Here is a 10,483-nt window from a genome sequence, read left to right on the forward strand (position 1 = left end):
TAGAACACAGCTGGAATCACCTCTGGTTTGCTGGAACAGGCACTCCCCAAGCAAAGGGAGTGAAAAAAAAACCCAGCTTCCTCATTTCTTAGAGAGACCAGCCGCTAATTCTACCAACTGGCTTTTTAAAAACCCAAGCGCCGATCCCCCGGAGTTTCCTAGGGTTGAAATCTCACCCTGTGCTTTCTGGCTCTCTTTCTCCTCCTGGAGCTCATCTCCCTCCCCAATTCCTCGCCTTTTCGTTGCGTCAGTTGAATTTTGGACCCCGGCCAGTCTCTCCCTTCGCCTTCCCTCCTCCTTCTCCTCCGTCCCATCCCCAAGCTCAAGAAAATGCAGAAAAGTTCCCTTCGCAAGAAGGGGCGCGATCTCGCTCGGCCGAGGCAGCAAGCGTAGGACCCTTTGGCGACCGCTGCTTCGTTCTGCGCCCGGCCAGGCGTCCCAAAGCGGGACAGGAGCCGCTTAGCCTGCCACCCCCGCTACTTCTGCGACCTGGCGCGTCTCCTCTCCACCCTTCTGGATAAAGGGCGACTCTTCCTCGCTCGGAAATCACCGGTCCGGTTGGGAGCCAGAGAGGTTTCCAGCGACTGTCGTCTTCCCTCTCGCCTTGCGATCCTTGTCTCCTTCCTCGCCTTGTTGCGCATCCGAGGATCTCCCCTGCGCCCATGGCAGCGCGCAAGATTTGGCCCAGCTGACTGCAGGCTTTTGCCGCGCTTCTTGGTAAGTGTCCCGTTTCCTTCTTTGGACTTGGAGAGCAACGAAGAGAGTAAAAAATGCGTGGAGGCTCTAACCCAGGGGTGTCCAACCTTGGCAACTTTAAGACTTGTGGACTTCAACTTCCAGAATTCCTCAGCCAGCAAAGCTGGCTGAGGAATTCTGGGAGTTGAAACCACAAGTCTTAAAGTTGCCAAGGTTGGACACCCCTGCTCTAACCTGTACGATGAATGGTTGCAGGTGCCCAAAAAGCAGCTGACAAAAAAAAAAAGCCAACACAGTTCTAGGCTGAATCAAGATCATCTGAAGTGTTAATAGCTCTTTATAAGGCCTTGGTAAGGCCACCCTTGGAATACTCCATCCAGTTTTTTGGTTGCCAGGATGTAAAAAAAGATGTTGAGACTCTAGAAAGAGTGCAGAGAAGAGCAACAAAGAGGATTAGAGGACTGGAGGCTAAAACATACGAAGAAGGGTTGCTGGAACAGGGTATGTCTAGTCTAATGAAAATAAGAACTAGGGGAGACATAAAAGCAGTGTTACAGTATCTCAGGGACTGCCCCAAAGAAGAGGAAGTCAAGCTATTCTTCAAGGCACTTGAGGGTAGGACAAGAAGCAACGGGTGGAAACTAATCAAGGAGAGAAGCAACTTAGAACTAAGGAGAAATTTCTGGACAGTGAGAATAATTAACAGTGGGACAACTTGACTCCAGAAATTGTGGGCACTCCATCCCTGGAGGTTTTTGAGAGTGGACAACCATCTGTTTGAAATGGTATAGGATTTCCTGCCTGTGCAGGTGGCTGGATTTGATGACCTCCAAGGGTCCCTTCCAACTCTGTTAGTCTGTTATTTTGCTCCTAGAAAAACAAAAGGTCCCGGCTTCAGCAAGTGAGTAGAATTTTGCATGCCATGTCTCTGTGGAGATTCTCAGTCCTCCAGATCCTGGTTGTCCCAAAGGTGCTTTTTTTTCAAGAGGCAACTGGGCTTTCTGTTTTTTTTTTCTTTTTGAAGACATTTCGCTTCTCATCCAAGAAATTTCTTCAGATGAGAAGCGAAACGCCTTCAAAGAAAAACCAGAAAGTCCAGTTGCCTTTTGAAAAAAGCACCTTTGGGGTTTGCATACTTGCTTTTCCAGACAGTTCTTCCCTTCGCCAGAGGGGGTTGGGCTAGAAGACCTCTAAGGTCCCTTCCAAAGCTATGATTTTATGTTCTTTAGATTCCCTGTCTCAATTTCATGTTTTTGCAATCCTTGTGCAGTTGCTCCAGCAGGTCTCAAAATTCTTCTTCTTCTTCTTCTTCTTCTTCTTCTTCTTCTTCTTCTTCTTCTTCTTCTTCTTCTTCTTCTTCTTCTTCTTCTTCTTCTTCTTCTTCTTCTTCTTCTTCTTCTTCTTCTTCTTCTTCTTCTTTTCTCTCTCTCTCTTTCTCTCTCTCTCTTTCTTTCTCTCCCTCCTCCCACCTCCCCTCCTCTCTGTGGGTCTGTGTGTGTCTGTGTCTGTGTGTCTGTGTATCTTTGGCCTGGAAGGATCTCTCCTAAATCTCAGATCTGGGTTTGAGCTGCTGTAATAAATTAAGGAATTAAAGCAATGCACTTGGGACATGCTGGGAAAACACGCTCTTGCTCCGTTTCAGGAGTTATCGTTGAAGGAAACTTTCTCTCAGCCTTCCCAGGTTCTAAGGCTAAGCCCCATCTCCAATTAAATCCTGTTTAATTCTGAGAAGTGTTTGTAATATTGCCAACGTGGAGGGATTTCTTTTTTAAAAAGTTCCTTAGGGCAATAGATGTCAAATGTTTTATGAATACTTGGATTTATTTCAAATTTCAATGTTTTTGTATATATAAATATTACCCCCTTCATGTGAGACATCAGCAATGGAGGAATTTTTTTGATTTGGAAATAGTGCCTTTCAAAGGCTGCAAACAAGTGCCCAGATCAAGCAGGACTTCTTGTTTCCAAATGTGAACAGAACGGAACAGAACTGAACAGAATAGAAAATGAATGGAACATAATGGAATGGAATACAGTACAGTACAATACAACACAACACAACACAATTAATACTTTATTTTGGCCAAGTGTGATTAGACTCACAAGGAATTTGTCTCCGGCGCAGAAGTATTAATGTACATGCAAAGCACCAGGGTAATAGTAATCATAATAAGATGCCAATAAGAAGGGGCAGTAAGGAAAATGGGAAGGTTAATAATAATACTAGCCATACAATATGGGTGAATATACTTAGAGTTACGGTGAGGATTAGATGTTCAGTAGAATGATGGCATGAGCGGGAGGAAAACGCCTATACCTGGGTCTAGTTGTTTTGGGATACAATGCCCTATAGCAGCATCCGGAGGGGAGGAACTGAAACAGTTTGTTTCAATGAGGGCTGCCAAACTTGCGGCGCACGGGCTGGATCACGCATCGTGTGCTGGCCACGCCCACCGCCTTTTTAGCGAAGGGGGATAAAAAGTTGTGATATGTCATGTGACAACACCTGTTTAAACCTGTTTAAGTATGTTTAAACTGTGGAAGGAAGGAAGGAAGGAAGGAAGGAGGGAGGGAAGGAAGGAAGGAAGGAAGGAGGGAGGGAAGGAAGGAAGGAAGGAAGGAAGGAAGGAAGGAAGGAAAAAGGGAGGGCAGCAGATATGGATTCTGGAGCTATTCAAGAAAGCTTAATTCAGCTCAGGGGACTTTGGGTGAGGGATCTATGCAATAGCATCACAAAACTTAAGATATAGGTTCTCCTGCTTGAGCAGGGGGCTGGACTAGAAGACCTCCAAGGTCCCTTCCAGCCTATTCTATTCTATTCTATTCTATTCTATTCTATTCTATTCTATTCTATTCTCTGCCATAAGATATTCCCTCTCCATTGCTGCCTCCTCCCATATCAACTGGGTTCATGGGAGGACTAGTCAAAAGACTCAAAATGGCAGCCGCAACCACATGGTCAAAGCCCCCCCCCTTTTTTTTACATGTAGATGGCCCTCCCCTTTTCCTAGGGCAGAGGCCCCCAAACTTGGCAACTTTAAAACTTGTGGACTTCAACTCCCAGAATAAGTGGCTGAGGAATTCTGGGAGGTGAAGTCCACATGTTTTAAAGTTGCCAAGTTTGAGGACTCCTGGCCTAGGGTGATTCTTTCTATGCCTTCTCTTCCTCTCTCCCCTTGACACTTTCTCCCACGTTGCCAAGTTTTGTTTCATTTTTGCTCTTCTTCTCCAAGCAGCCTTCTGTGCCGTCGCTTGCTTCCTCCCACCACGGATTGTGGGAAAGCCTTCAAAAGCACCCTAAAGTCTTGTCTGACCCTGCAGTTTCTCCAAACATATTGAAAAAAAAAAGAGGAGGAAGGAATAAAAATATCCCATGTTGAACTGTAGGGCACAGTCAAACATCAGCTCAGGAAATGTTTCATGACAATTTGTATCAGGTCATAGTTTTATGATCCTACACAATACAGAATAACAGAGTTGGAAGGGAACTTGTAGGTCATCTAGTCCAACCCCCCAACCCGCCACCCAAGCAGACCCTACACCATTTCTGACAGATGGCAGTCCAGTCTCTTCTTGAAAGTCTCAAGTGATGAAGCTCCCACAACTTCTGAAGGCAACTTCTGTTCCATTGGTTGATTGTTCTCATTCTCAGAAAGTTTCTCCTTATTTCCAGGTTGAATCTCTCCTTGATCAGTTTCCATCCATTGTTCCTTGTCTGGCCTTTGGGTGCTTTGGAAAATAGCTTGACCCCTTCTTCCTCTCTGTGGCAGCCCCTCAAATATTGGAAGACTGCTCTCCTGTCTCCCCTGGTCCTTCTCTTCACTAGACTAGCCAAGCCCGGTTCCTGTAATCGTTCTTCATATGTTTTAGTCTCCAGTCCCCTCATCATCCTGGTTGCTCTTCTCTGCACTCTTTCTAGAGGCTCAGTACAGTGGTGGGATTCAAAAAATTTTTACTACAGGTTCTGTTGGCGTGGCTTTGTGGACATGGCAGGGGACGGATACTGTAAAATCTCCAGTCAGAGGTGGTATTTGCCAGTTCTCGGAACTACTCAAAATTTCCGCTACCGGTTTTCCAGAACTGGTCAGAACCTGCTGAATACCCACCTCTGTCTCAACACCATTTTGATAGTGTGGTGACCAAAACAGGATGCAGTATTTTAGGTGTGATCTTACTAACGCTTTTTAGAGTGGTATTAATACCTCATTTGATCTTGACTCAATCCCTCAGTTAACGCAATTTAGGATTGCATTTGCTTTTTTGGTTGCTGCTGCACACTGCTGACTCGTTATTTAATACCATGTTTATGTCATAAACTGTTTTATAACATTTGCCAAATTTCAGTTCCATGTGAGTTGTGAATTGAAATTTTGAATGCATTCTGTAAGTTAGGCCACTTTGAGTTATCTCAGTTCAAAAATGTGGACTTTATAATGCACCTTTTCACCTGGTTAAAGGTTTCAAGAACAAGAGTTTTAGTAGTATATATATTTTTATGATGTCATTAACATCCATTTTAAATGATAACTCACCCTGGAATGAAATTCACAGCACAGAATAAAAACATCTGCAAAGAAAGATGAGTCAATTAAAAAAGTAAGGGAAGTCCTGTAGTCTATATTTAAGAAAAGGATACAGCAAAATCACAGCCCAGAACTGGAAATATTTGTATAGATGAGCATTTCTCAACCTTGGGAACTTTAAGATGTTTGGACTTCAACTCCCAGAATTCCCCAGCCAGCATAGCCTAGGTGGTGAGGGAATTCTGGGAGTTGAAGTCCACACAGCTTAAATTTGCTAAGGTTGAAAAAAAATACTGCCATAAAGGTTATAATTATTCTCAAGCAGGAATTAACTATGATATCTTTGGAATCTACTTCTTAGCTTTGTCATCTTAGCTTGCAGCAGAAAAAAGGAAGAAAAAGATGAAAATATATCTTTTTTTTCTCATTGCAGGATTTCAGAAAAGTAAAAGGAGTCTTTTGTATGCCAGTTGTTGGGCAATGGTGGCAGGAAGATGTTGGCCAGGAAAAGTATTATCCCAGAAGAATATGTTCTTGCCCGCATTGCAGCTGAGAATTTGGGCAAGCCACGCATTCGAGACTGCCAACGCAAAGCCCGCTTCATCGCCAAAAATGGGGCTTGCAACCTAGCCCACAAGAACATCCGTGAGCAGGGACGTTTCCTGCAAGACATCTTCACCACCTTGGTAGACCTGAAATGGCGCCACACTCTGGTGATCTTCACCATGTCCTTCCTCTGCAGCTGGTTGTTCTTCGCCATGATGTGGTGGCTGGTGGCTTTCTCCCATGGAGACATGGACAAGCCTTGCACCACTGAAGACCTCAGCAAATGGAAACCGTGCATCACCTGCGTCAGGTAAGGGGACACACCTTGAAAAGAAGACACTGGAGGCCATGACTGCAGGCTGTCAACTCTGAAGTGAACCTGGCTGAAGCCATCTTGGGCTACCTCATGGTTGCCATGAAATCCTGAGAGGGGGAAGGGAGGGAGAAAGTAGGCAGACCGGCTAACAGTCAAAGCAAAAAGTTTTCTTGTGGGAACCAAGGTCATCTCAACAGGTGTCAGTTTGAAGGAGAGGAGTGACCAAGCAGCCTGCCAGCCACTTTCATTGGATAATGTGACCAGTGACACCTGGGAGGAGGAGAAATGTGCTGTTTTAATTAGGGGAAAACAATGGGAATTTTTAGAGTTGGTTTTCACCGATATGATGTATCCAACAAACATGTTCTTTGAGGAATCTACCTGTCTGGGAGTTCTGCTTTTGGTGGATGCATTACTCAGAACACTGACACAGACATGCGAACAAATCCAGAACTTCATAAATACAGATAGTCCTCGACATACGACCACAATTGAGGCCAACATTTCTCTTCCTAAGCAAGGGAGGTTCCTAAGTGAACTTCTGCCCCATTTTATGACTTTTCTTTCCACAGTTGTTAAGTGAATCACTGCAGATGTTAAGTTTGGAACACGGTTGTTAAGAGAATTTGGCTTCCCTGTTGACTTCGCTCGTCAGAAGTTTGCAAAAGGGGATCACACGATCCTGGGACATTGCAACTGTCGAAAATATGAATCGGTTGCCAAGCATCCAAACTTTGATCAAGTGACCATGAGGATGCTCCATTGGTCGTAAGCATGAAAAACAGTCATAAGTCACTGTTTTTCAGTGCTATTGTAACTTCAACTAATGGTTGGAGGTTGAGGACTACCTATATACTAGTTTATTCACATAAAATGTTAAGGTCATGACCCATAAATTACTAGCCTAATCTTGGCTTGATCTGATGTGTTGTGTGAACCCATGTATACAATGCAGAATCAGAGTTTTCAGTTGATCTGACCAACCTTATTGTCAGCTTTGGAAGCCATATTGAGATCAGACGCTCCCACGCTGCCACATCTGAGTCTGGGAAAGTGGAATATATTGGAGTATATCTAGTTAGACATAATAACATTCTTTTCCTGATTCAAAATCAGGTTGTGTTGCGCATAACTGAGAGGAAGTCTTACCTGGGGATGGATGGTGATTGGGCCATGTGATGGATGATGGGTGCAGGGGACGGATTTTGTAGTTTTTACTTACTGTAGGGAAGCCTGGAGCTTTCAGATTTGGGATTCCACAGTTGAGCCGGTTACTATCCAAATAAAAGGAGCTATTGAGAAATGTCTGTCTCGGAGTTATAGGGTGGAATGGAGGTTTTCTGGAACGCTGACACTTATATGCATGCTTTCACAATGGAAAATAACTGATTTATTTCTGTATTTGATGACCGTATTCCACTTTTTTCTGCCTTTCTGTCAGGTCCTTCATCTCTGCTTTCCTCTTCTCCATTGAGGTCCAGGTGACCATTGGTTTTGGTGGAAGGATGATGACCGAGGAATGTCCCATAGCCATCAGTGTTTTGATCCTCCAAAACATTGTGGGCTTGATCATCAACGCGGTCATGTTGGGTTGCATCTTTATGAAAACCGCCCAGGCCCACCGGAGAGCAGAAACTTTGATCTTTAGCCGGAATGCAGTCATCACTGTCCGTAATGGCCACCTGTGTTTCATGTTCCGCGTAGGGGACCTGAGGAAAAGCATGATCATTAGCGCCTCGGTACGAATCCAGGTTGTCAGGAAGACCACCACTCCAGAAGGAGAAGTCATCCCAATCCACCAGCTCGACATTCCGGTAGACAATCCTCTTGAAAGCAACAACATTTTCCTGGTGGCTCCGTTGATCATTTGCCACGTCATTGATAAGCGGAGCCCACTTTATGACATCTCCGCCAACGACCTGGCCAACCAAGACCTAGAAATCATTGTCATACTTGAAGGTGTCGTAGAAACCACTGGAATCACCACCCAAGCCAGAACATCCTACATATCAGAAGAGATCCTCTGGGGCCATCGCTTTGTGCCCATCGTCACGGAAGAAGAAGGGACTTATGCTGTCGACTACTCCAAATTTGGCAACACCAGCAAAGTTGCAGCACCCCGTTGCAGTGCCAAGGAGCTGGATGAGAAGCCTTCCATTCTCATCCAGACCCTCCAGAAAAGTGAGCTGTCCCACCAGAACTCCTTGAGGAAGCGTAACTCCATGCGGAGGAATAACTCCATGCGGAGGAATAATTCCATCAGGAGGAATAACTCTTCCTTCATTGTGCCTAAAGTCCAGTTCATCACGCCTGAAGGCAACCAGAACACCATGGAAACATGACAGAACCAAGCAGTCATGTGCAGAGTGTCAAGACTCTGACAATACCCCCCATTAGAATCATAAGTCTCTAGCTGCATGTCTCAGAGTAAAAAAAAAAAAAGATTTATTAGGAGTGACCATGTCGGCATTACCTGGTTGCAGCCGACTCTAAGACACATCATTCATTTCACTCTTGACCCTGGTCTTGCCCCCACCCCCTGGATGTATATTCTCCAATGGGACACATCCATAGCCAAGAGCCATCAATGATGCTCACCAGTAATAATCTTGCGTGCCAACAGCTTCGGCTGCCTAGCAATTACCTGAAGCATTTCAGGAATGCGCTACTTTCCCCTACTCCCTTTCTGTTGGCAACTAAAAAGGTCAAAGAAGTATTGTTTGTTTTTTAGTTGACACAGAGGTCCTGCAAAAACAGGGCTTTCCCTTTGTTATAATATTAGTATTAATTTGGTATCAACATTTAATAGATATTAAGGGTTATTTATTATATGCAGACATCAGATCAAACCAGAGATAGGTTGTAGTTGAGTCCATTATCAGTATGTGTGCCAACGTTTGCATGATTTGAGGTTGAGAGGCTACAGCTACTCCTCAACTTACAACCACAACTGAGGCCAAACTTTCTGTTTTTAAGCAAGACCGTTATTAAATATTGCCCCATTTTATGAGCTTTCTTGCCACAGTTGGTAAGTGAGTCACGGTAGTTGCTAAGTGGATGATACTTTCATTAAGTGACTCTGGCCACTGATTTTGTTTGTCGGAAGCCAATTAGGAAGGTTAGAGGTGGTGATCCCATGACCCCGGGACAGTGCAACCATCATAAATATATGTCAGTTGCCTAAGCATCTGAATTTTGATCATGTGACTGTGGGGCTGCTGTGATGGTCGTAAGTGTAAAAAATGATCATAAGTCACATTTTTTCAGTGCCATTGTAACTTTGGTCACTGAACGAATGTGTCAAGCTCAAAGCGTGCTTATTCTGTTACAACCATTATCGCTTCTCAACTTGCCAAAGGATTAGGGGGAGGGGAAGGGGGAGATCAGTGGTGGGATTCAAATATTTTTACCATCGGTTCGGTGGGTGTGGCTTGGTGGGTGCACTTTGTATGCGTGCAAACACTTTGCGTGCGCACGTGCACCAATCGTGCACTTTGCGCAGGCGCAGAGGCGTTCTAACTCACCTCCTGCGAGCCTGCACAATCCCGGTCGCTTCAGCAGCTGTTGCACGACATTCATCTATGCTGCGCAAAGCAGCGGCCCTTCAAATTCAGAAGATAATGGTGGTTATGGGAGCCCGGGTGGGTGGGTGGGCCCAACAGCAGAGTGGCAGAGAGAACCGGTTTGATCTCTGCTGCTCATCGCTGCTACCGGCTTGGCAGAACCAGGCTGAACCGGTAGAATAACACCACTGGGTGAGATGGAACACAGGCTCTAGATTTCAAGAAAGAGAGCCATGAGAACCAAGGACACATCTGCAGGTATTAGCCAAGACCAGACACTCTTTCTCATAACAATACAATGACATTCACTTGGATAATGTAACTTACACTACTAGGGGGGCAGGGAGAATTCTATATTGTACCTATGTGGGTTTGCGTGGGAATTAGGGGTAGAGCTGGTTTTGTCTTCAATAGTACCAAAATGATGCACTCAATAAAGTTTTGTGTTAAGACATTGGCAGGTCTCAAGTCTGCTTGCGTTACTTGGGTTTGTCAGTTGGGACATTGACAGAATGCCTGTAAGTTGAGGACTCTCTGTAATTTGCTGGCTACTCATACTTTTGGAAAAACTATAGACATCAAATGACCTCTTTTGTTTACATCAGGGGTGTCAAACTCTAGGCCCAGGAGCCGGATCCAGCCTGGGGGAATTCTTAAATCTGGCCCACAGGGCTGCCCTGGAAACAGTGAAGGACTGGCCCAGGGTGCTTCTGCCCCAAAAAACAGAGCTCGCGAGGCTGCACACAGCCTCTCGCATTCCGTTTTTGCTGGCAGAGGGTTGTAGGAGGTCATCGAGGCCAAAAATGGAACTCAGGAGCCCGTTTTAACTGGTAGAGCAC

At 45.1% G+C, this 10,483-nt stretch overlaps 1 protein-coding gene across 1 annotated transcript; it reads left to right on the forward strand.

The window, feature by feature from the left end:
* Positions 1-312: 312 nt before the first annotated feature.
* On the forward strand, positions 313-10,100 carry KCNJ8 (potassium inwardly rectifying channel subfamily J member 8). The gene is made up of 3 exons (XM_026709019.2): positions 313-717; positions 5,653-6,075; positions 7,523-10,100. The coding sequence occupies exons 2-3, from the start codon at positions 5,714-5,716 to the stop codon at positions 8,421-8,423; spliced, it is 1,263 nt and encodes a 420-aa protein (XP_026564804.1). The 5' UTR covers positions 313-717; positions 5,653-5,713; the 3' UTR covers positions 8,424-10,100.
* Positions 10,101-10,483: the final 383 nt, after the last annotated feature.

This window comes from Pseudonaja textilis, chromosome 5, assembly GCF_049901715.1.
Source record: "Pseudonaja textilis isolate UNSWEBS1 chromosome 5, rPseTex1.2, whole genome shotgun sequence".
In the NCBI taxonomy this organism is placed as follows: Eukaryota; Metazoa; Chordata; class Lepidosauria; order Squamata; family Elapidae; genus Pseudonaja; species Pseudonaja textilis.